The sequence below is a fragment of the Pithys albifrons genome, chromosome 2 (assembly GCF_047495875.1).
Source record: "Pithys albifrons albifrons isolate INPA30051 chromosome 2, PitAlb_v1, whole genome shotgun sequence".
Taxonomy (NCBI): domain Eukaryota; kingdom Metazoa; phylum Chordata; class Aves; order Passeriformes; family Thamnophilidae; genus Pithys; species Pithys albifrons.
The window spans coordinates 74,511,383-74,538,144 of NC_092459.1; the positions used below are offsets into that span (position 1 = coordinate 74,511,383).

At 38.8% G+C, this 26,762-nt stretch overlaps 1 protein-coding gene across 1 annotated transcript; it reads left to right on the top strand.

Annotated features, from left to right (window-relative positions):
* The first annotated feature begins 200 nt into the window (after window positions 1-200).
* On the top strand, window positions 201-24,946 carry ABCB10 (ATP binding cassette subfamily B member 10). Its single transcript, XM_071549537.1, has 13 exons — window positions 201-724; window positions 9,118-9,318; window positions 9,679-9,881; window positions 11,483-11,617; window positions 13,164-13,310; window positions 14,068-14,203; window positions 16,593-16,688; window positions 19,262-19,471; window positions 19,727-19,806; window positions 21,537-21,717; window positions 21,989-22,032; window positions 23,682-23,716; window positions 24,317-24,946. Exons 1-13 carry the CDS (start codon window positions 292-294, stop codon window positions 24,606-24,608), a joined length of 2,193 nt encoding a protein of 730 aa, XP_071405638.1. The 5' UTR covers window positions 201-291; the 3' UTR covers window positions 24,609-24,946.
* The last annotated feature ends 1,816 nt before the right edge of the window (window positions 24,947-26,762 follow it).

Sequence of the window (26,762 nt, forward strand, 5' to 3'; positions counted from 1 at the left end):
TTCAGTTCATGGCCGTTGCTCCTCGCCCTGTGGCTGGACACCACCGAAAGGAGTCTGCCACCATGCTCTTGGCACCCGGTTTTGAGATATTTATATGCACGAATGCAACCCGCTCTCAGTCTCGTCGGGCGCCATTTCAGCAGGCTCCGTTCCCTTCGGCGGCCCGGGCGGCGGCAGAGGGCGCTGGCCGGGGCCGGGAGGGGGCCGGGAGGAGCCCGGCAGCCGCAGCCTTATCAGCGGGCCGCAGGCCGGGCTGGGCCCGGGTGGCCGCTGGTGCCCGGCTGCCGGCCCATGGGCGGTGGCGGTGGCTCGGAGGCGCCTCCTCCTCCTGCTGCTGCTGCTCCCGCTGCAGACCCGCGCGGCGGGTTCGGGCGGCGGCAGCAGCCCCGGTGCCGCGCCGGCCGCATGGCGGGCTACGCGCCGCGCCTACCCTGGCTGCTGCCGCTGCTGCGGCGGGCGGCGCCGCCCCCCTGGGCCCGGGCGGCCGCGGGGCTCCGTGTCCCGCCGCGCCCGCCCGGCAGGTGCGGGGCGCTCGCCTCGCTGCCGCCGCTGTTTGCCCCGTGCTGCCGCCGCCCGCTGCTCGCCGTGTCCGTGGGCAGCGCCCCGCGCTCGCTGAGCACCGCGCCGGGAGCGGAGCCGTCCCGGCGGGCTGCGGGCCCCGCGCCGCGCTTCGAGGCTCGGAGGCTGCTGGCCCTGGCGCGCCCCGAGCGCTGGAGACTGACAGGTACCGCGTCCGCCCCGGGACTCGTCCGAGCGAGAGGGGTGGCGGCGCCCCGAGGGGCTCCCGGGTCTGGGCGCGCCCCCCGAGCGTCCGCCGCCGGGGCGGAGGGAAGGAAGGTCGTGTTTCCCTCGGAACCGGCGCCGCCCGCAACATCCGTGCCCAGCGTGGAGCCTTCCAGCAAGCGTTCTATACCTGTGAAAAGCTAAAAACATGCGTTCTTCCCCCCTCCTCCCCTTGCCATCTCTTAATCTGTTGGTGTTCGGAGAGAAAGTAAAAAGTTTTAGAAGTTACAGAACTCGGTTCTGTTTGTTCAATGCCTCTCTGCAGGTTCAGCGTTGGCTTAGCAATAGGACAAGGGGGCACGGGCTTAAGCTCTGCCAGGGGAAATTTAAGTTGCATATCAGAAAAAAATTCTTTCCAGAGAGTGTAATCAGGCATTGGAATGGCCTGCCCAGAGAGGTGGTGGATTCACCATCCCTGGAGGTTTTTAAACTGAGATTGGACATGGCACTGAGTGCCATGATCTAGTAAAGGGACTGGAGTTGAACCAAGGGTTGGACTTGATGATCTCGGAGGTCTTTTCCAACCCAATCGATTCTATGATTCTAATGAGCAGGCAATTTATAATTATTATTATTATTATTATTATTATTATTATTATTAATTAATTATTCAGGTCCAAGGCAGTCTAGAATAAAGTAAAAGTGGGAATCCGAAGCTTTTTAAAAAAAATTAATTAAAATTCTGTTTGCCAATAATTTTTTGAATCAAACTTTCATAAGGTGTTTTGAAAGCTGTTTAGTGTCTATATGGTGAAGTCAAAATACTGTGGGTGTATAAATTGCACCCTTAACACTGATGCTATCAACAAAGAGTAGAAATGAACTTTTCTTGATGTTGCTTCTCATGGGATTAATAGAATAATATCTGTTAGTAAGGAAATTATATTAAATTATTACGTGGTTTGGGGTTTTTGAGTTATCTTTATTGGCGGACAGCATGTGCACTATCTTGGCTGTGTGAGGCCTGTAGTCCTTTGCCAAACCTTGGGTAGTTCCCACAGAAGGGGTAAATGGTGTTTGAGAGAAGAGAGGTGAGGCAGTTAGATTTATATAGAGAGGTGGTTTGTGAGATGTGAAATACTTTGCACAAGATTTTATTCACGGTGGATATTTACAGAGTTTCATTGTATGTTGGTATTACACAGCCAAAATAATTTGGATGCAAATGTACTTTTATAATTTTTAGACTACCTGCTGATTTTGCCATGAAGGTCTGTGGTTTTCCTATTTAGATTTAATAAAGTAAATAAATCAGTTTTTTGAAGGATGACTTTTAGGATCCAAGGCTCCTAATGAACCAAGAATTTAATTTAGTTCCCTTTACTGAGCACTTGCTGTCAGCTTGTTTATCACAGGCAGGGTACAATATACTTGTTTGTAATTATATTTTGAAATAGAGCGGTGTCCTTAATCTGTGCAGTCTGTTGATGGTTTTAGCTAAGTAAATCAACTATCACAGTTCCTAACAATCAGCTACATGCAGTTTTGTCTTTTGAGATAACACAATGGCGTGAATTAGAGTTTAAAAAAACCTCCAACACAGCAACTTGATGATATCAAGTCATGTGGATGGAAAAAATATGCAAATGTGACAACTGCTTTTCAGTGTTCTGTTGGTCTTGGTTTTGGGAGAGGAGTAAATTTATGTAAAATTCTTCTTTATTGACACCCTTCTTAAGAGAAAGCTTTTGTTGTTAAGTTGTAATTAAGTGGGAGGATGGAAAAGCAAACAAGGAAAATACTTGGGGTCTTTACAGAGTGTGGGAATAACAAATGTGGACAAAATGCATTGTAGATGGTTGTAGGGGAATTTCATCTACCTCTCGCATCTAAAGTATATTAAAATATGCTGCATTTTGTTCCTGTTGCAGCTTTGTACTGAGAAACTAGTCCTTAAAAACCCACTATCTCTGTTTTGACTTCAAAGAAAGAGGAAGGTAATGGTTTCACTGTATGTATGAAATGAGGGTAAAACATTTAATTTCCTCTTCAAGTCCACAGAGCTGGTAAGCAAGTGCTTTGTGATCTCTTCAGAGTCTTTCAGGTGCTGTTTTGTTCTGCAGGAAGGCTGAGCTCTTCCAGATTTTTTGCAGTTTATAGAACCAGGGGTTGGTAACATAGGGATGTGGCATTACCACTGTGCAATGCTGTGTGCCTTTTCTGTAATTCTGCATGGCATGGGATAGTCTGCTCATTGCAGCTGTGCATTGAACTTCACAGCCACAGAAGGTGAAGTAGTTGCAGTGAGGACAGTGGAAGACAGTGGAAGCAGAGATGATTTATGAGGAAGTTGAGCAAGACTGGCTTCACTCACCATGGTGTGCTGGGTAAATGGTGTCAGCTGATGAGGTGCAGGTACAAAGGCAAAGGTGACCTGCTCTCATTGTGACTGGCACATAAGACTGTTTCATCTTGCTCTGTGCAGGGCCTCTTCACCATCCACTGGCTCTGGAAGAAGGGTGTGCTCTGGCCTGGAGTTTCAGGGCATTGGCACACAGCATCTCTTGCAATGCTCTCCTTGCAGAAGGAGCTTCTGACCCTCTGGAGGCTCATAAGAATGAAAATGAATGTATCAAATGTCACACCATCAAAAAAAAAAGAGGAAAAAAGTATCAGTGTAATGTGTTCCATATCCAGTTACTTGTAGAGTAGGGTAGAGCTGTGAATTTATTTTAAATGGCACAGGTCTGTTGAATTTTGTTGTTCCTGGTTAAATTGGTAAAAGAATTCACCCTGTCAGTGACCACAGTTTTGTGTAGTGAAATTAGGAGTTTGCAAATACCTCTCAGGTTTAACAAAAGAGAGAAGTAATTGTAGGAATTCTCTGGTTGATGTGGTGCAGTTAGGTAAACCTGTGTCTTCAGTTAAATTCAGTTCCTGAGGGAAAGGACAGGGCCATTGTTGAAATTATTAAATCCTGCTGTGTGTATGAAACCACAGAAATGCCTTTTCAAAATGATCCCTTTTATTTCCTCCTGCCTCCTTGTTTCTCCCCGTGAGAATCTGTCTATTGCATTTTATCCAAACCACACTCAAAGGAAACAATAGTTCTATTGAATTTTAAGTAAGCACAAGGAACTCTGACATTTTTAATCCCATAACAAAGTGTGCCCTTTCCCAGTGTAAAACTGAGTAGGAAGGTTTTCTTTGTACACAGGTCTTCTCTAGAGATGTTCAAGAAATGGTATTTCATAAGTTTTATTTGGTAATTTTTTTGGCAAGATTGTAATAGCTGCTTTCCTATAGATTAAAATTTGTCAATAAATCAGAAGAGCACTGCCTTATTCGTAATTGGCTTCTTCTGTACTATGAGATTATACCAGGAGATGCACTTTCTTGCCCTTTATTGAGAAATACTGGATTTCATAGATTCAAGGAATAAATGTCCTTAAAAACAATTCTTAAAAAAGTCAATTGAAGAAGAAAAGTTATACCTAACACTACATGAATTTTTTAAGTATAGTCCTTATAATGTAGTTCAGAAACTATTTTAGTAATTCATTTGATTGGGGATGATGGGGTAGTGAGCAACTCGAATGTTTTTATACAGAATGCAGATAGAAATGTAGGACACATCATCTGTGAGTAATGCTACTAGAAAATCATACTTTGGTTATTTGTACAAGCTGACATTTCTTAGGTCAATACTCGAGTAGGAGTAGCTTTGAAAAATTCGGTTATTTTAGGAAATTAAATGGATGAGATCGTATGTGTTTAGTTTGTAGTAACACTTTCATGGTTTCGTTTTGAAACTGTTGCTCTTCCAATCATCCTAGCATGAGTTTGAACATCAGCTACCTACACACTGCTAAGGGTATGGTTTCCACAACCTGCCATCATTTAAAAATTAATTAGAAGTGAGGCAAGTGGCATCTTTCTCAAAAATCCAGTCCATCCTTGACAGTGAGTCAAATGAATTCTGTACTGTGCATAATGGCAAAGAAGGTAGTGGGAGCAGAAGGAGGCCTACAGGCACTGGAATGCTCCTCTCTTTGGAACCTCAGTTGAACCCCAGTCTTCTAAATCTTCCTATTTCTGTGCTGTCACCCATTAGCTGGAAAATTTACCCTACCCTCTCAGATTCGTGTACCTGGCTACTGTTTTTTGTTACAGTATTTGGTTAGTGTAAAGTGGTTCTGCTTGTCTGAAAGTAACTCAACCATCACACTTGATTTTTCTGAAGGCAGTTCTTGTGGGTTTAACATCTTAATTCCTGTGAATTATGTATGTATATCCAGGGGTAACTTACTGATTCTTTCTTTTCTCATGTGCAGTGTGCCAAAAAAAGTAGGCTACATGTTTTTTTGTTTCCCACCCTAGTTTTTCATGTTATTTTGGCAATCTTTGGTATGAAACACACAAAATGTCCAAGCAGCCTTGTAGCTGTATCACAGAAAGTTTGCTTTTCTATGTCTTTTTGGCGACAATTTCTTATTTTAAGTTGGTGATGAGCTATTAATGGAGATACTTAAGTAAGACATTGCAGAAACAGGAGCTGCTGACCACTGGGATGAGTTAGGTACTTAGAGCTTAATTTGTTTGGGGAATGTTTTTACTGTATTATTTGTGCTAATTGTGAAGATAGAAGGACTAATAGCTAGGTTGGTCTGACATAAAGACTGTCTCCTACATAGGACAAAAATGAACAAGTTAAATGCTTTAATGTTAAATGCACGGTAAAAAAAAAAAAAGCTGTACTCTCTCCTGCAAATCTGAAGTTATTTTATTACCGTCTAACATTTGTATGTTTTTTTTTTCTTCTGAGCATAGTATCACAGTTGTTTATAACAATGTAAGGAGGACAATTCTAAAATGCTCTTCTTGCATGGTAATAGGTGCAAGGCAGATAGTCATGTATGAATTTACTTTAACATGGAAAGAAAACCACATACCTAGCCCAGAGCTGTACAGAACATCCTTAACTGCTTACAGGGTGCTCTGGAAGAAGATTCTATCTTGAAATAAATATTTGTAGAACTGACTCTGATCAACCTTCAGAGGTTTGATACCAGTCCTTCAACCTCCCCATATTAACTCAAAACCAATTCATTGTGGACCAGGGTTCACCAAAAGGAAATGGACTTCACTTGACCAATAATTACAGAATTTACCAGTGCATCTTTCTCCCATAAAAGAAGAACTGAAGAGCTCAATCTTTGTGCTTGCACACGTTACTGTGTTAGATTTTACTAATCACTCCAAATGACCTTGTGGAAAACCAGTCAGTGTTAAGCTAAAAAAATTGCTTTGTATTAAATAACACTGCCCAAATAACTGGTAAAGGATAGACATTCATGGTTACTGGTAGAATGGTTCTTCTCACAAACCCAAAGGTTGCTTCTGACCTGCCAGAACAGCTCTTTAAATAAAACTAATGCAATACTTAAAAGATTCCAGGAGGTAACATTCATAGCTTACTGAATAGTAAAAACGAGCTACTCTGCCCTGTTGCTGCGTTACTGCACACTGCCAAATATCATCACCTTGTTTTTTCATCTTTCCTCCCTGATTGGCCTGAATGATCTTAATTCATCTGAGGTCAAATCTTTACATATTTGTCTTTGAAACAGCTCATCCCCCAGCAAGCTTGCAAGCAATTTTTTGGCTTTGTGCACTTCAGCATACTCTACTGGGTGAAAAGGGTAGTCCAGTAAGAAACAGCAAATTTAGAAACATTTGTGCATGTAGAAAATTGGTTTATGTCACTCAGTCCATGTTCTAAAGAGACGTTCCTGATAGCTCTGCCAAGCTATTGCTTGTAAACATCCCGGTTTATCAGTTGGTGACCAATTCCTTGTACTCAAATGAAGTTGCAGATCTGCTGTCAAGAACCAAGTTCACATTAGCCTTAACAGAGAGTACATTGATCTTAATAGTGATAGATTTATCACTTTTTGCAGCAATCTGGGTTTCTATGGAAGTAGACAAGCAAAATGTTTGCCTAACATTTCTAAGAGGGCTACTCAGCTGCTGCTGCAGGCAGCTTGCCTTGTCGCTGCTTCTGTTGCCATTTTGATGTCGTGGTTTTATAAGTTCCACTGATCTGCCTCACATTTTCTTTATTGTCATCTCATGGCCTACAAAAAAGGACTTACTCTAAAAAATAAAACTTATAAAATACTCTGTTTTGTTTGACACAATTTTCTGGGTAACAGAGTAAGCTATATGAAACTAAAACTATGAAGTTTACTCTGGCCTTTTTTTCTGTCAGTGACAAACTTCAGCATCACTGAAGTGTCTTCGTATCTGGTCACTGAACAGCTTGTACTCCTCCCTTTAGCCAGTTATCACAATGACAGCTCTTCTTTACATGAGGAGATAGAACAAGTGTTTGCTAGTTCCTATTTCTTGAATTAGGCAACATTTTAAAGTAAACAAACAAACAAAAGCAACCACTTCGCATCTGTGCAGTTTTCTTGTTTTTCTGCTGGCATAATCAACAAAGCAGTTTCAATTAGGCAGTCTTACTTTGCATGAGATTTGTGATTAAATTAATAAAGACAGGTATATTGCCTAAGTCTTCGGTTTGTTTTAGGTACTAGTATTTGTTTTTCATTCACTTAAGGCTGTTGGAAGTAATTACAGTGAAACCCATGAATGAAGAAGAATGAATGAAGAAGAGCTGAAGGTAAATCCAAGCCAGGAAGGCTGTGCCACTAGACAGAAACATATGGGGGTTTTGGCTATACTCTTCCCTCTGTGAATATTTTATCTGCAGTTCATATGTCCTGTTCCATCCATAACTGAGAAATTGGATTAACGGAGACTGAGCTGCAATGCAGTGCTGTGCTTGTAATCAATGCTATTGTCAATATCCAGCTGCCTTGCGGACCAACCAGCTTTTCCTGACAGGAAATGACCTGGCTTTTGTTGGATTTTTCCCTGCTGTTTCACAGCTTGACTACCCCGGTGCAGCCGGCCTGTTAATAAGGTCACTCATGAAGTTTGAGCTAGTAAATAATATGCTTATGAGATATGCCTATGGCATGGATCACATAAGTTTGCAGCACAAAGTTTTCCCCTTTTTAGTATGACTTCTTACAGCATTTATAGCTTCAAGTTAAAGATCCAAGTCCTGTATCTTTCAAGTGCTTGCTATCCTGAGTGTATCACAAGGGAAATATGGCAAACAAAGCTTGAACAAGAACCACAGGCTGTATATCGGATACAGCAGAAAAGATGAAGCTTGTTGGGGCAGCATGTGGAGCTTCAAGGCACTGCAGTGACAGTGCAGAGGAGTGTTTGCTTCAGGTGATGGAAGGGCTGCATTTTTTGTACCCTGAATTCTTCCATGTAAGTGCACAGCTGTATTTACACGTCAAGTAAAAACTGAAACAAGGATTTCCATGTGTGTTGTGGAGGTGGTAAGAGGCATCAAATCGTCTGTGTCAGGTGTTAGAAATACTGCTTACAGCAGTGCTGCTGGGAGTCTGCCTGCTGGCTTCATCACAGAGGTGATACAAGAAGCTTAGTAGAAAGGAACAAAAATTCAGGCAGTGTCAGAATTTTCAGCACAGTGTCTTTTTGTCTTCTAAGGCATTATCTGCTAGTAGTTTTATATGAATCCTATCAATGATTGCTTTAAGTGTGGAGTTTGCTTTTGGAAAATTATGCTGTATAACTGTCATTGTTTGTTGTGGTTCAGTGGTTTTCATATCAAGTTTGTTCAGTTTTCAATCAAGATGTGGTTTTTCCTAGCTCTCGGCCTTCCAAGCTTGGCTTGCCTTGTTAGAATTATAGTGTGTTCTTGGCTCAGAAATTTTATTGCAGATTAAAGTTCAAAAGGCTAAGTCTTGGTCCAGTGTGATTTTCATACTCTCTGATACACCATCTAACAGTTACACAGATAGTTTATGGGTGATCCTGCAACTGGAATTCAAGAGCCCTGCTCATCAGCAAATGTAATTAAAGTTAATGCTATTTTTCTTTTAGACCAACAATAGTAAAGAGTAAAAATTAATTTTGTCAGTCCAGAGTAAATCAAATGGGGTTTTGTTGTTCTTTTTTTTCTCCTCAATAAAATTGCATAGTTTAGATGGTCCTCAGATCAGATCTTTACTTCAGCCCATTGTTATATCAGAAACTGACAAGTGGAAGCTTTCATACAGTAACAAGCATGAATAATAAAACCCAAACCAAACAGGATTTGAAGGACTGTGTGTGAGAATTGGGTAATTGTTAATGCTTTCTAAGGAGGACATCCTAAAAGTTTGTTAATTATTTCAATTGGTACTCACAAGCTTAATAGAAACTTGAAGTGAGAAATTATTTTGTTTGTACTATTAATGATCTTGCAAGTTCAGAATAACTTTCCTTTTCTTTGTTGATTTGCAGCTGCTGTTGGCTTTCTGGCAGTTTCCAGTGTCATTACCATGTCAGCCCCTTTCTTCATGGGCAAAGTTATTGACATTATTTATACAAATCCCAGTGAGGATTTCACTGACAGCCTGACCAGACTGTGTGCCTTACTGAGTGGAATCTTTTTATGTGGTGGTGCTGCTAATGCTACTCGTGTCTACCTCATGCAGACTGCAGGTAAAAACAGAAGCAAAAAATGATACTGAGAGTCATCTTGTCTATTGCAGAGTCATCATATATAATGGTCTTAAATAAATTATTGGCACTGGCCGAGAGATCCTATTGGAATCAGTAGCTTTTTTGCCTATTAGTTTTACCAGATAAAAAATAAACTAATGGTGCAAAGATAAGTATGCTGGAATAATTGTTTATTTTTATTTACTGTTACGTGACATCTTCCATATTACTGTCTTCAGATATATTAAACCCCTGTAATTTGTCTTGTTCATTGTTATGCAATCCTGTTATTTTTATATTGTTTCTGTTGTCTGCATAAAGTCTTGTGTGCCATACTGGACTGACTTCTGTTTCTGACAGGACAAAGAATTGTGAAGCGTTTGAGAGCAACCATGTTCTCCTCGATTCTGAAGCAAGAAACAGCTTTCTTTGACAAGACTAGGACAGGAGAGCTGATAAACCGCTTATCTTCAGATACAGCCCTCTTGGGCCGTTCAGTGACTGAGAACCTTTCAGATGGGCTCAGGGCAGGAGCACAAGCATCTGTTGGGGTTGCAATGATGGTATGGCAGTCTCTTTGCTGCTTGACACTTCTTGTGGTTTCACATTTGTTTCAGTTCTGCTAGGTAACTTATGAGTGTAAGTCAGTCCAGGAACAGCTGTGTGTTCTTGGAAATGAGCGTATTTCACTGGATATCTACAATAGATGCATCGATTATTGCAATGGATTATGTGCCTGTAGCCACTTTCTGTTTACTCACAAGCAAAATTTGCAGGAAGAAGGATTGAAATTAACTTCTGTTGCTATCCAGAGTTTTCAAGCAAAGAGTAGGCAAATAGCTGAACTCTATTCTTACTGAAGATATTAAAATCAGTGATGACATTTCCATGGTTGTAGGTAAAATAGGTTGTGAAGGGCCTGCTGAAAAAGTCATTAAAGTTGTTGATTCTGGTTAAAGCCTAGGTGAGCAAAGGCAGCACTGCATATCAAATTAATGCTGAGAACTTGTAAAAGTATTAGACTTTCTGCTTTAGTCTGTCAGTAAAGAATATGTAGGAAGTGTGTTAATGAAGGCCTCAATGAAGTGCATTAGTAAATATTCCTTGGTGGTCAGTTAGTTTACATAAAAATCTGACCTCTCTTGATGTTTCTTTGTGGCATTAATTTTTTATGCTTATTTGAGAAAAGATGCATTGGTTGCAATTATCTTAAATGAGGGTGAAGTAATTTCTGCTGTCTACCTGAAGTTAAAAACAGCAAAAAGTCTCCTCATAAAAACAAGCTTCCAAAATTTACATTATTACAAACTGTTGAGAGTTTCCAGAAGCAAAGAGTTACATACACAAAGAGAGTCTAACGTTTCATCTTACCACAGATTAAATGAAATAACTTTATATAAGGCATTGTGCTATGAAATATTGCCATGATGCAGTGCTAAGAGGTGGACTATAAAAGCTTACCCAGAAAGAAGACATTATTATGAAAAAATTGTAAAGCCTGTGAATTATGTTGATTTTGAATCTTTCTGGAGATTTTTGTTTTCAATACAGAAAGCAAGATGAAATTAAAACATGGTAGATCTAATTTCAGTAAATCTTATGAAGAGAAACTCTTTAGGAGCTTTGATGATAATTGTTACAAATAATAAGGTTTGCAACAGTAAATTAAATACATTGTTCCACCCATCCGTGGGTGCTGGGGAGTACTGCTGACTGCATCTGTTTCTCAGTTACCCAGTAGCGTGTGATATTTCTCTACTCAAACTTTCTGTATTACACAATCCATTTAAAAGTTGTGAAAGCACTTTAGAAACTGTCTAATAGCTTATGTCTTTCAGCAGCCACAAGGGATTTCCTGCTAGGCCTGTTTATTGGCAGGTCAAGATATTTGACTAAGACCACACGGTGAACCATGAGAAAGCTAAAAATTAAGTCCAGACCACTTTGCTTCTAATCCTTTGTTCTAACCATGGGATACTTCTCAAATGCTGTGGAGGAATGGATGTTTTGCCTGGAAAAAATAAAACATAAATGAAAGCATGGCAGCACTAAATTACAATCCTATGAGTTTTAGAAAACTCTAGCAATGGAAGTTGCACTTCAGTACTCCAGTGATTATTTTTATTCTGAACGCTAACCCCTGACACGTACCTTTTTCTTCTAGTTTTTTGTGTCTCCTGGCCTTGCTGCATTTGTTCTAAGTGTTGTGCCACCCTTGGCTGTCCTGGCTGTGATTTATGGAAGATACTTGCGAAAACTTACTAAAATGACCCAAGATTCTCTTGCAGAAGCAACACAGGTAATCTTTTAGCAGATGCTTTCTAGTTAACTTCAAAGTTGCTCTAGTATATTTAGGTTAATATCTCTGAAGTTACAGGTCTTCTGGAGCTAATTGTACTTTTCATTGCCCTAAGCCATGTTGAGCCTGTGGTTTTCCACCTGAATAATATGAAAGGTAAATGTCAGTAACACTTATTCATAGATCTCAAAAACAACTAGGCTTCCACTGTCCATAACAGTATAATGTGGGGATACTAGGCCTCGAGAATTGAAAATGTAGGATAGGATAAGGAGGTTAGGCTTTAGCTGTGTGACAGCATAAAAATAATCATCCTCTGAAGTCCTGTGTAATTTGGTACCTGGTTTTGAGAACCACTTTTACTGGATTACAGTTATGAGTTTGAAGCCATCAGAAGCATCCTGGATGGATGCTTGCTTTGCTAGCAAGTCTTTCTCTGGAGTGCATCCCTGGCATATGACCTTACTGTCATCTCTTTAATGTTTATGGGGTTTGACATTTACCCTTTTCTGGGCATCTCAGCACATATCTAAGTATCTGAGAGGAAAGTAGAGGAATCTGTTGTTTCTGAAGAGGCTGTTACAGAGGGCCCTTCATTGTGTTTGTTTACCACACAGATACTCTGAAGTGCCATCAGAGAACAGTACTGATAGTGACCTTTTCCTCAGAGGCTGAGGGTGAGGATACATCATTAAAAGGCAAAGAAATACAACTAGGAAAGATCTACTTAAAATAGCCACAGTTGTCAGCTGTTATAAACTTGGGATGTCCTTTGTAGGACTTCTGCAATTTGACTGTGCAGAAGGAAGATTAGCTCCCTTCTGTTTGTCTTCCTTATACTGTGTTGAAAGCAAATTCATGGGACTTCACATGAACAAGCAATGAACAATTCAAATTTTCAGGTTGAATGGGGGATGGAAGAAGGAGAATAATTTTTTTTATCATAGTTTTACTTACAAAAAGGGGCCTTGTTTTTTATAAGACCATCACAGTGTCACAACTTAGTCTCTTTTAGAATTAATACTTTACTGCTTAGAAGTTATAATAAAATGCTGCGTTGAAATGAGACATTAGTAGTTGGGCTAAATTAATTCCCAGTGTTGCTTTGATCAAATGAATGGAATTGTTTTAAGAAATAACTGCAGGCTGTTTTGTGTGCTTTAGTGTAGAATAGAATATTCTTTCTTTTCCCTCTCCCCATGTTGTTATTGCAAGTTATTGTGAATAATAATTTCCTTGTGGGTGTTGTTCACATCAAATTTTTTAACCCTACTTTTGTATTTTTCTGGCTCTGCTGACACTTCAGACAATTCTGAAGTTCCTTTTAAACTGCCTGGGCATGCAGTGTACTTTTAACCTAATGGAATTGTAAAAAAAAAAAAAAAAGGAAGTGGGGTGGGGAAAAGGCAGCATGAGAAATTTTCCTGTGGTATCCAAGGATATGGAGATTAGTGTAGTGATATTGCTTTAACTATCATGTTTTGTAATACAAACATTTCAAATTGTGTGTCTCTGTGCACTTGTTTTGTTCTTTGCTTTAATTTAGTTAGCTGGAGAGCGTATTGGAAACATAAGAACCGTTCGAGCTTTTGGGCAAGAAGTGGCTGAAATGGAAAAATATACAAATAAAGTTGATTATGTGCTACAACTGGCTAAAAAAGAGGCACTTGTTCGGGCAGGCTTCTTTGGAGCAGTGAGTATATTTTAATTAAAGTAAGCCAAGCATTTTATGTGTCAATTATTTTAAAATTTATGAGGATACTTTGAAATCTGCAAATAAATGATTGGAAATAAATTGAACTTATGTAAAACTGTGGGAAGACTGGACTTAAATTAGTCTAAATTGCTGTGAAACTGCATCTCAAGATACAGCAGTATGATAAAGTCACTTTAAGTCTCTGTTTCTGCCCTACACCCCATAGCTGGGGACTACTTATCCAAGGTCACATGTCCTGTTCAAGGAACTAAACCAGTGGAAACCTTCCCCCACCCATTGCACAGGTTTGGCTCCCTGATGAGATGAGCATCAATGCATAGAAAGCTGAGGAGTGTGCAGATGGGGAAGGCAGGGATGGACTGCTTTTTTCCATAACTTAATTGCTTTATCGTATTCCAAAACTACGAGATAACCACAGAATATCGGCTCTTCTTCAGTGATGGAGTGATGGCTGAGAATCATTTTTGATGTTCCTTTCCATCTTGGGAAGAAAAAAAAAGAGTTGCTTGCTTTTTAAACACTTGTTGATTAGCACAGAGCAGTGCCACTGGATGTCTGGCTGGCTGTTGGCTGGGTTTGTTTAGAATTGTTGAATTTAACTCAGTCCTCCAAAAGCCTTGAAACCTATGGTATGAGAGTTCTTTTTATTAGAAGGAAAATTCTGAAACAATGTTTTAGAGGATGAAATTTAAGAGGTATGTGACAAAATATGCCTTTTTCTCTTTTTTCTTAGACTGGCCTTTCTGGAAACTTAATTGTCCTCTCAGTCTTATACAAAGGAGGATTATTAATGGGCAATGCCTACATGACAGTTGGTGAACTCTCGTCTTTCCTCATGTATGCTTTCTGGGTTGGAATAAGCATTGGAGGTATGGAATGGGAAATTAGGTTTTCTTCATTTCAAAGCATTACAGTCAGTACAGGGGCAGGCAGCAAGAAGCTCTTAAAAGATCTGGCTTTCTTATAAAATCTCTTCCAAATGATCTTCCCATGAAATCATACTTTTTTTTCTGAAGAGTTAATGAAAATAATAATTTATAACGTAATATAAACCTCTGTTTTCCAAAAAGAATACAGAGGTTATTTTTTCAAAGTGGGCATGAGACAGATACATATTACTTTAATTTTCTTTATGTCTAAATTAACATACTTGCCATACTGTGCAAAGAAATAATACTTATATTTTTTAACAAATTTGTGAGTCTGTGTTAAACATACTCTATTTAGAAAGGCACATAGAATTTAGCTGTAATTCAGTGTAGAGTGTCCTGAACTCAAGAGTAAACAAAGTGCCAGTAGAATGCTGCGCTCTGGTGCTAACCTTATGATTTTCCTTACTGACTGACTCTTCCTTGAAGCTCACACTCTGTAATCTACTGGCCCAGAAACAAGCTGTTCATCTTTTTGACAGAGCTGTCTTCATGACTGCATGCAGGCAAAAATGAAGATAAAGTGCTTTGAAGTTTGACAACTTATTGGAGTGTTCTTCTTTAAAATGAGCCTGTTATGTCTGATAGACAGGGAGGGCAATGCAGCTTGCCTGTGCTCTTCTTTTCTAAGACTATGGCTGATATTGTGGGAAGCACAAACATGCACCTCAGGGCAAAATTAGCAAACCTGGTTCCTTGTATATCAAAATTCCAGTGGCACCCATTCTACCAAAACCCTTTCTTTGCTCCTTAGATCATCCAAGTCTGCTCAGTGGACAGATACCCAGCACTTTAAAAAACACATGGGACAAATTAATGTTAAATAAATGCCAGTTAGAAATGCTGCTTAAAATGTCATTGAGTTTACTTTTATTTCCTATAAAAATATCTTTTTAAATTCTACTGAAGATCATTGGAGAATGCAGTTCTGTACAGAGCTCATTCTCACAGGGACTCTGAAGCAGGGGTGTCTTGCCACAAGAGGCCTGCCTTTCTAGATACCTACAAGGCATATAATCTGCCAAGTACTAAGTCTGCTTGATACATGTCATTATCAATACATTTAGGAATTCATGCAGCAAACTGTAAAGTTCACTGTATAATTTGTGATTTTGCTGTTTTTTGTTCTATATTTGCTGTGTTATCTACCAAACATAGAAAATGGGTTGCGAAAATTAAAAACATTTTCAAAATTGTATTTGCTGTCCATAATACATTATAGGTTATTTTATGAGTGGTTGTGAGTTTGCAAACGTCAGTGCTTGAGTTGCAAGGTGCTCCGTGAGGCTTAGGCTGTCCCTGCTGTGCCCTGTTCTAGGATGTAGATACTTTGGCTTTTTTTCCCAGTCTTGTCACCAGAACTTGTCACCGTGGCTAGTGCCTTGTGTTGCAAGCTTTCAGATAGTCCTCAGCAGCAGCATGATGAAATGCCCTGCCTACACTTACAGACTCATGACCTTTAGCTGGGCTTGTTCCTCTGCAAGAATAAACCAGTCAACACCTTCTAATATACCCTGGGTTTTCTGCCCTGCTGAAATCACTCTAACACTCTAAGCATTTTAAGGTGTAAGTATGTTTCTTCTGTTGGAATTCAGAGATTTTCTTTCGAAAGACACACAAAAAATAAAGAAATAGGGCATTTTATGTTTACGCCTTGCTCCGTTTTTAGTTCTACATTGGTTTTCTCTGTTTATTTCAGCTGGAAAGCTCTTCAGCCAAGCTACCTCCAAGATGATTCACACAGCTGCTAAGAGCTGGGACCCAGTACTATATGTAGGCCTTGTCCTTAGCTTTTGCTTTCTCCAGTAGTGTTTGATGCATGAGAGACATATTTCTTTACATTGTCCATTCTCCACATAGCTTCTCAATTGCCAGCTCAGCCTTAGGTTTCATGCCCTCTCTCTGCTGTGGCTGACTCAGCCAGGCTCCCCTGTAGTAGCATAAACCTGTCTGACAAAGAAGGGCATTCAGAATGCTCTGTTCTACTGAATGAGTTGAAACATATAGCTGGTTGGATGCAAAGCTTTATTTCCATAAAGTTGGATGCTGTTCTTCCTGACAGATGAATGAAAAAGATCATACACAAACTGAAGTGTATTAACATTTTCTTCAGAAAGATTTGTTTTACAGATGTAGATAAGAATGGTAAATAAGGGTATTGATAGCTCTCAAATGAGACTAGACAGCATTTAAATCAACAAGTTTGACAGTGTGTTGGAGTAAAGGATCCCCTACACATCTGATCCTTCATTGCTGCTGCTGAAAAGTATAATGCTCCTATGTCTTCCATTCTGTATGGATGCATAATATTGTTCTGTTTTTTGTTTAGGTCTAAGTTCCTTTTATTCTGAGCTAATGAAAGGACTAGGTGCTGGTGGACGTCTTTGGGAACTTATTGAAAGGAAACCCCAACTTCCATTTAATGGTGGGTTCTTGGTTTGTAAGTGTTCACAGGTTGATTTTTCTCTTGTGGGTCAGCAGTATTTCAGAAGGCTGTGTCTAATACTTAAAGGTAGTACTGACTTAAAATCTTTTGAAAGAAATTAGATACAATAGTAATTCTTCTGGCTTTTCCAAAGTATGAAACAGACGATGAAAGTTTTCCTTCATCAAAAATGTTAGAAGCCAAACATTTGGCTCAATTAGTTACTTTTTGTTTAATTATTTTTTCTTTAATTCAGAATATGATTTTATGTATATTACTTTGAAAGTTATGTGACTGAGAACATGATCATATCTAGCTTTTTGGACTATTCTTTTTATATCATCACCACTTCGTCTTGGATCAGTTTTAGAGTGAAAAGAGTGGAAGGAAGCAAGAGGAGAGGAGGGAGGAGCTCTGAGATGGCTGTGTCTCACATTTCCACTGAAAGGCTTACCGTGCTCATCTCTAATGGCTAAGAAATTACTAGTCTGAAAAACTTTGGAAACCAGGTGGTTTTCATTAAGAGTATTTCAAGCTTAGATGTTCCATACTGATCTAGTGAAAACAGGTCCTTAGTGAGACATGTTGATTTGAAATCTAAATTGCAAACAAAGACAATTTGAAGCCTTTCAGGAACACCTGCCAAATTGAATTTTTGAGTTCTTCTGCCATAGGAATGAAGGTCTGAGGCATGACTGGGGAATAAAAGGAAGGAAAGGGGGGAGCTCATATGGGGAATTGTGCTTCTTGGGAGAGTGTGGATGTGCAGCTACAGCGGATGTTGCTTTTGGAAAGATGTGCATCGCTTTCCTCAGAGTGGTACTACCCACATTTGTCCCTTAATTTAGAGGGGCAAGGTTTTATTTTCATAGAACTCTGGCTGTTGCTGGTGACAACAAATATCTTGGCAACAAATTGGATTGTCTTTTTTTCCTGCATCTAGAATCCAAACAGGAAGCAAGTATATATAGCTTCTAGATATTTATAGAGTAATATATAGAGAAAGGACTTGTGGTAGCAGACTTCCTGTATTATGGTAGATATCAGCAGTTCAGGCCATGGAATAGACTGTGCAATAACGGGAACTGAGACTTAAGATAAGCAATTACTTGTTACTGTGGTAATAATAAGGATTATGCAGCTAGCACAGGATTTAACAAATACATTTCTTTCCCCAGAAGGAGGTTTACAGACCATTGTATAAACAATAAATTTACAATATGTATGCCCAGGTTAAAGTCAAGGAATGAATCTGGAATTGTATGCTCTTGCCTTTGCCATTTCAATGCTACTATTGTTGAACTGAAAGTTTGGAGAAGAAATGGGCATCTGGAAAAAAGAAAAGGAAAATAAGTTATCTGCTGTAGGAACAGCAGAACTAGTGAAATCTTGATTGCTGCTGTTGGATGTCTGTGTTTCCTATCACAGTTACTGTTTAACCAAACATGGGCTTGTACTACCATGTGCAATGGCTAGTTGGGTGTTATTTGTGTGCTGCATCTGAAAAGAATTAAGGGGTTTGAGTTGCATGTCTCCAGCAAGAGCAAACACAACTCAGGTGTTGTTCTTAGCGCTGCCAGTTTTCACGAAATTGGTAGGAACTTGGTGAGTGAGACTTGGTCTTTCGGGAATGCAGCACCAGTGTTCAGTTAGTTTGCTTTGTATGGATATGTATCACTGGCATTTAACAAGGCTTGAAGAAATTGTGTCTTTGTCTTACCTATTTATAAGCTTTTTCTAGTAATTATATTATTTTAAGGTAATTGTTTAAATCAAGTGCTGTGTTCCAGAAAGAAGCTGGTTTCATTTAACACTGGTAGTAGTTCATTCATGGTGGTTTGTTACAGTATTTCATAAACCAAAATTTTCATTTCAGTGAACTGTTGCCTGAGAGATAGGCTTCTGACTGGTATTCCAACACACTGGTGCCCTGAATTTATTAAATATACTTTCCACTTAAGAGAAAAAATAAAACTAAAAAATGGTCATGAGCACACCAAACCTAGCAGCACTTTATTCCAGTGACAGCCTCTGCTTAAAAGCTACCCAGTCAACAGATAGTAGAGAAGGAACTGCTCTTGTTCAAAGAGAAAGGTGCTTCAGGTGAGTTTTGTGGCTCGGTGAAAGGGCAGTAAGTGATTTGCAATGTTTATCTTTTTGATTTCTGTGGTAACAGGACTTTGGCCTTCACCAATGCCATTTTATTTAATTGCTACTAATTGACAAAGCTTAAATTGTTTATAATATGTTTAAAAATTCAGATAGTACTAGGAGAAGGGATCGTTGTTAGTTGTTAGGTATTAGCAAGATGCAAATTCTCCCTCTTGCTCTAGGTAGCCTACAGCTTCAGTGCCGGTGAGCAACCTGAAATTGCATTCAGGTACGAGTGTTGTACCACCTGATTCACTCACTGCTGAAATATAACCCCTGTTGTCCTGAATTGTGGTTTGCAGCTATCCACAGATTGAATGTAGAGCTAAATGTTTCTATTGAGTGTCTGTAAAGCAAGTTCTAGGAGGGCTGAGCTAATTTTTTTCTGTTCATGTTTCTGTATTTTATTCTTTGTCATATAGAGGGAATCACATTAGACAAAGACACGTTCAGAGGTGCATTGGAATTCAAAGATGTTGAGTTTGCGTATCCAACCCGTCCAGAAACATCAATTTTCAAAGATTTTAGCCTTTCCATTCCAGCTGGCTCTGTTATGGCTCTGGTTGGCCCAAGTGGTGCAGGGAAATCAACTATTGTATCTCTTCTGCTGCGTCTGTATGATCCTATCTCAGGTATGTTTGGTGTGTTGCTCTTGTTTGTGACAATTAATGCCATGCATCTCAGATACACCTTCTAAATAGTTGGAGTTCCTGTGCTTGAGACCCATGTTTCCCTCTGGGGTGTATGGTTACCCTGTGGGGGTGCCTGCATACTGTGCGTTTTTGATCCACCAGTATAGCATGTGATTTCTCACAGGTTGTTATTCTCAACTGTTCTGTCTCTTTTCAAAATGTGTCCCACTTGACTCTGCTGTTCCTTAATTTAAGGTACTATCACTGTTGATGGTTTTGATATCCGCCAGTTAAATCCACTGTGGTTCAGAACAAAGATTGGAACAGTAAGTCAGGTAAGGAAGAAAAAAAAGTTTCAGATGGATGGAATAATTTTGTGTGATCAACTAGCTTTTCCTCACTTTTCTTCTTCTTGAAACTATATAATATTGCTTCTCAGTGAAATGTCTACATCTCACCATAACTGTGTTGCACATGATTCATTCTAAAAATAAATATTTAGAGCTAGTCCCATTATTCTATAGTCTTGTTTTTACATAATCATAAAGATTCAAAATGTTAGTTTAGGAGAAAAGTGCATGTGAAGACTGGAAAGTGTATTGCTGTAAGTTGTATTAGCTGTGACCATCCTGATGATTGCTATAATTTGTTGAAGAAAATAACACAAAGCTTAGCACTTAACTTTCTTTTGCATTAATGGAAGTCATACAATCTTGTTTTACACAACCATTTCAAAAACTGACCTTCTGTGTTATTTCCAAGAAAACACGATTCCATTAGGAAAGCATAAAAATATAGCACAGTTGTCACATGCTCTTACAGTGCCACCTCCCTAACAACTTCCAAGCTCTGGAAGTACACAGGGGTGTTCAGTGGTGTCTTAGAAATAAACTATTTGATGAATTAAAATGTTCATTCCCTTGTCTCCCTAGATGCTTCACAGTGCAATTAACTGTTAGGCTGATGTTCTGTTTAAAAGCATAAGGGTATCTGGGTATTTGTTGCATTTCAAAACAACCTCCTTATGTAATAATGCCGCCAAAAGTTTTTGTGCAAAAATTATTTTCGTATTAGCACATTTGTTTTTGAATGAATGTACTCCATTTGAACTACCAGTAAGAGGTGCAGACTGGTATTCATAGTATAGCATGTCTCCATTCAGACTTCTCTTGTTTCAGCCATTGTTCCATTGGACATCACCTGTCCTATCTCACAGTTCTCTGTTGCAAGCTTTAATATAAATTAAATGCACAAAATGCCATAAAATCTGTGTAGAGTTTAAGAGAAGAATCATCATTGTTGCAAATGATAGAATAGTTTGTGTTGGAATGGACCTTTAAATGTCATCTCATTCAACCCCCCTGCACTAGGCAGGGACACCTTCAACTAGATCATGTTGCTCAGAGTCCTATCCAGCCTGAGCTTGATTGTTTCTAGGAATGGGGCATTCACTACTCTGGGCAACATGTTTCAATGGTTTACCACTCTCACTATAAAAAACATCTTCCTTGTATCTAAACTGACCCTCCTGTAGCTGAGAACTCTTACCCCTTGTCTTATCACAACAGACCCTGCTAACAAGTCTGTCCCGATCTTTCTTACAGCCCTGCTTTAAGCATTGAAATGCCAGACTCCAGTCTCCCTGGAGCCTTCTCTTTTCCAGGCTGAACAACCCCAACTCTCTCAGCCTTTGCTCACAGAAAAGGTGGCTCTGTCCCTCCCATGATGATGATGATGATGATGATATTGTAACAAAGTATAAAGGAAGGTTTTCTGATGTTTGAATGTATGGCTCTTTCTAAACTCTTCCTAAAATACTAGGAATTGAGAGAGTTTTTGTCAGTTTAAAAACCAACTTATTTTATAATTGGTTTTTAATGTCCATTTTGGTGTAATGATAAGGTTTTTTTAATTTGTTTTCAATTCAATTAACTCTAGCTTCATATTCTTTGTATGAATATTTTAAGTGGGTTCTTGTAAGTGGGATTTATGTTATTTGAAATACAGACAATACATGTATATAATTATAGATCTACCATATTAGTTATGTGCTTGAATTTGTCAGGAACCAATTCTCTTCTCCTGTTCTATTGCTGAGAATATTGCCTATGGTGCAGAGGATCCTTCTACTGTGACTGCGGAGGAGATTCAGAAAGTTGCTGAAATAGCTAATGCTGCTAGTTTTATCAGAGGTTTTCCAAAAGGGTTTGACACTGTAGTTGGAGAAAAAGGCATTTTGCTTTCAGGTATGTCTTTATGTTGTTTATTTTAAAAATCTTGATGTTATAGAGTGAAGCACAAATTCTATTATATTTTGTTACCACTTTTTTCTCCAAGTTGTAGCCTGCCATAAGTATTAAAAGAATTCCCCCTTCATCTCCATTCCTCCCTAAAGTAGATGGGCCTAATTCTGCTCAGCCAGGCATTCATTTAAAAATACTTCATATACGTGATGCCTTATCCTGGAAAAGGCTTTCATATGTTTTCCTATTTCAATTTACTGATTTTTTCCCCTAGGTGGACAAAAGCAACGAATTGCGATTGCTCGAGCTCTGCTCAAGGTAAGGCAGCAGCCAAACAGCTATTTAACTACTTTATTGGGGGAGACAGGAAGTGTTAAAAATGAGGAGGTCTTTCAGTGGGAGAGGTAGAAAAATATTTTAAAAAGAAAATTGTATCTTTTCTGTTAATGAATTTGGAAAGGGCTGAGTGGCTTAACTGAAGACAACTTACATCAGTGCTTTTTCCTGTCCTGTTTTTTGATAGTTCTTGCTAGCACTGATGTTAAAACATTGTATAATGGCTCACTTTCATAAGACCAGGTTGAGGATGAAGGAAGACTTTAAGAACATGATGCTACTAAACTCAAATATGACACTTCTGTGTTCAGATCTCTGACATTCGTGGGTTGATTTTTCTGGGTGGCAGTTTACTAGCCCTTTAGATGCCGTGTCTTAGCTTTGAGGGGAGGTGGCCTGGATTTGGGACAAGATAATATTTCAGGCACAATGTTGTGACATTTTTTTCTTCGCACATTAATATGGGTCTAGCTTTAGGGCACACTCTGTGCTGCACAAATTTCAGGAGGCTTCTGAGGATGAGAAGGACAGGGAGTTTGGTTTGGGTACAGACACAGGGCCTCACAGGGAGGCAGTTTGGTGCTGATGCTCAGCTGGTAGTTTTGATCCTTGCTGAACCCAGTTCACCTTCATGTTAAGCCATACAGGTCTCCATACCATCCTGCTAGAATAATAGGAATTTCATTATACCAGTTCTCTTTTACCACAAATGTTGGAAAGCTGTTTGTATTTCAGGTCATGCATTTTGTACAGGTCATGAATTTTGTACAGTACATGCAATTAGAGACTTTATTTCTTGGCGGAGGGGGGAAAGGTGGTAAAAAATAAATGAGTAGTTGATATACTGGTGTAGTTGGGAGTGCAGTGGAGTCCCTTCCCTCCTAGATATAGTCTAAAGCTTTTACTCTCAACTTTATCAAGGAAGTTTGGGTTATATACTGCAACTCAGAAGTGAATTCTTCTAAGGAATTTGAGTGCTGGCTGTTTGGTTTTGGGGTTTTTAAAAATCACGTAATTGGGAAGAGGTTTTAAATGCTAGTTCTTAAGTATTGTGTATTTTGTCTATGGGGGAATGCCTCCTTTTGGCAGGGCTCTATTACTTTTTGTTACCAGACAGTTCTATGTAGCAGACTGAATGCAAACAGAGGGTAGCTGAGCCTCTGTGAAAGGTCCACACTAGAACAGTAAATTGGAAATTGAACTTTTGACCATAGTGCTGCCAAGTATGCATAAAAATCATCTCCTCTACCAGGGAATAGTACTTTTGCTACTTTAGCTGGGAAAATTTGAAGATAGAAAGGTGTTTCTGTTTTGTTCTCTTAGCATTTAGATTTCTTAAAAGTAATGAGATTAACTCAGTTGGTTAAAACTTGGTTGTAATAATGCCAAGGTCATGGGTTAAATCCCCTGTGTGGGCCATTGACTTAAGAGTTGGACTCGATGATCCTTGTGGGTCCCTTCCAACTCAGAATAGTCTGTGATTCTGTAATGCTTTGAATGACACTCAGTTCTTTTGATGAAGTCAGTACTCTTACTTGGAATTTTAAGCTATATGAATCCTATTCTTTATTGACATAAATGTTCAGATCTTGTTTAATTGTTATTATATCCAATTTCATTTTCTCCTTCAGGATCCTAAAATTCTTCTGTTAGATGAAGCAACAAGGTAAGAAAGAAAAGAAATAGAAGTTGTGTACCTCAGAAATTATGTAAAACTCAGATTTGGGAGATCTTCTTTCTTGCTTTCTGTGCATGCCCTTGGACAAACTATCTAACCCCGTTACTGTTCTCTACCCACAAAAAAGGATGTGCCTTCTAGAACGTGTGACTTGGTTAGGAGACCTATGATGAAAGCTGTTTATGCAAAGTGGAAGGGATAGCTGATAATTTTTCATGGAGTTAAATTTGTAATTTGTAACTTGATTTTGAAACATCTCCTTAAAGCTTTTCTGTATATTTAATTTAAACTTAGATCTTGGAGTAAAACAGATACGATTATTCTGCAGTACAGCTGATTTTTTTCCACTGAATTAATTTAGTATTATTTTTCCATGCTTATTTTTGCATATAAGGATATGTAATGCCTGTAACTTGGATGTGAGCACTAAGCATATTCATGGAATGTCCCTGCATTCCAGTGTTTCCTCTTTACCAACAATAGAAAGGATTTGCAGTTTAGGCAGAATCAGCCTAATGCATACAATACTAGCCTGTCTTAAAATAACAAATATCCTCCTCTATGTGTCCCCACCCCATTTTTCACTAGTGCTTTGGATGCTGAAAATGAGTATCTAGTGCAAGAAGCTCTGGACCGGCTGATGGAAGGGAGGACAGTCCTAATTATTGCTCATCGTCTGTCTACTATTCAAAATGCTGATTTTGTTGCAGTCCTTGGCCAGGGCAAAATTCTTGAATGTGGAAAACATGAGGAACTACTTGCAAATCCAAATGGACTTTTCAGGAAACTAATGCAGAAACAAGCTTTTCTTCAGAATAGTGATACTTTCGCATTAGATTTACAATCCAGAGAAAAGAATATATTAAAAGAAAATGTATGACAGAATGTATGAATAATGGAAACGTACAAATTTCAAATACTATAACTTATGTTTCAGTGATGTAAAGTAAATGTTATATTTTTTCAAAATGTACAAAATATTCTTTTCAAACTTAAATGTGTTTAAACTTTTTATTGAAAGCATTTTAATAATTATTGCAACTTTAAAAAATATGTATCACTCTGACATTATTTCAGTGTATAGATTTTTCTGCTTTTTGTTACACTGAGAACATGTAGAATCTTGTTTGCTGTACTGCACTGTATGATGATGTGCTCCATTCTCAAGTAAGTTCAGTATTTTAAAGGTAATTAAATGACAATCTTATAATTTTCCTATTATTGTCTCTCCTTTTTCAAGGATTTTTTGCATTTTGTGCTTGTCAGTAGTCTTAAAATGCTGGAATTCAAAAATGCATGACACTAACAGACTCCAAAAGTTCTGTCTGACTTCCACTGTACTGTCCTTCCAGTTACCATTTGTTCCGAAATGTGATTATGTGTTCTGAATTTGACTATGATCCCCATCTACAGTTCCTGTAGAGAATTACATACAAAAACACATTTTAAAGAGTATGAAAGCATGAATTGGAGAAAAGTTCTTTTAAAAAAACAGACAAACTCAACAAAAAAAAAGGAACCAAACAAAAACCCTGACTTTACATAAGGTCAAAAGTAGTGTATTAGTGTATGAAGTCAGCATAGGAAAATATAAAATTGGGATGCATTTTCTTCCCTTTTCTATTTTCCCATTTCTTTACTTTCACTTCCTTTCCAAGATAACATCCAAAACAACATGCCCTTACGTATGTACATTTTTGTCCTTTTGTAAGGCATATGTCAGTTTTGTATTGTTAATTAAAATTTCAGTCATAGAAATCATGAGGTTTGCCTAACTACTTTATTAGGAACAACTAGTAAACTACCTTCTCAAGAGCAACTAGTAAAATAGCAGCATTACATTACATTAAACAACTGCAAGGGGCTACATTTGGCAGTGAAGAGTTGACTTTGTGTTTCTAATGTAAGAATCTCTTTCAATATGATCTCAAGATGCAAAACGTCACAAGGTGGTTTTAAAAAGCTAGAAACTTTCTATGTCACATTAAGACTCATCTATGCTAGTAAAACTTGTTGATGGGAAACCTTATTCGCAATAGCCAAGACACCTAGTGCTGGACAAGCTGGAAATGTTTCTCTAATGTGCCATTCATGGCATCTTGAGGAATATAGTGAAAACACTAGAGAGATCTGTCTGCTAGGGAATGAAAATAGAATTGCATCCAGGTGTAATTTTATTGTCAGATATAGTTTGCCTAGAAGCATATGTTGTACTGAAGATATGCCCAAAATACCACTGACCAATGTTTGATTTCAGTGTTGACTACCAGTTAATGTATTCAGAAGATCTTGAATCTCATGTGAGATGCAACAAGCCCCTTTATTTTACACAGGTTGCAGAAATTGCTTGCAGCTGAACAAGTGTTTTATGTCCTTTGTTCATTAGATCTTCTAGCCGGTATTGCAGCCCACAGATAAGTGTGAAAAGCTACAGTCCACAGAAAGGTGAATGTTTGTCATAACAGGTACATTGGATAACAGACTTTATTTGGGTTAGAACCACTCAAAATACTCATTGGGATGGGACATCCAAGAACCAGTTAAGTCTCTAACCATTATTGGCATAAACTATTTCTGTGTTGAAAATGAGATTTAAAGGTTGAGTGGTATCCTCCGTCTTGAAGATGGAGATCTTAACACAAGGCTGGGACAGCAGAAGGAAACCAAGTCATTCCCTGATGAATTGTAGCTGAGTGTAGACAAGAGTCAGTCAGCAAACAATGGCTATGCAAGCTTCATCACCTTAAATACTTTAGTAAAGACATCTGAAGAGTTTTTAAAATAATTTGAATTCATTGATGTTGGGAAATGATGGATGGGAGTGGATGTCAGCTTGAATTTTATTCAGGTTTTTCCCTATTTGCTTGTTTATGTGTGCATTTCCTGGTTTGGTTTTTTTGTTTTTCTTGATGAAGTCACATTAACATGATGGTTTAGCATCATGTTTACAGAGAAGGTTACACAGAAGCATCCCACATTCATGTAACAGCACAGTGAAGCTCCATTAAATCTTTGTATTTTGGTTTTGTCATAA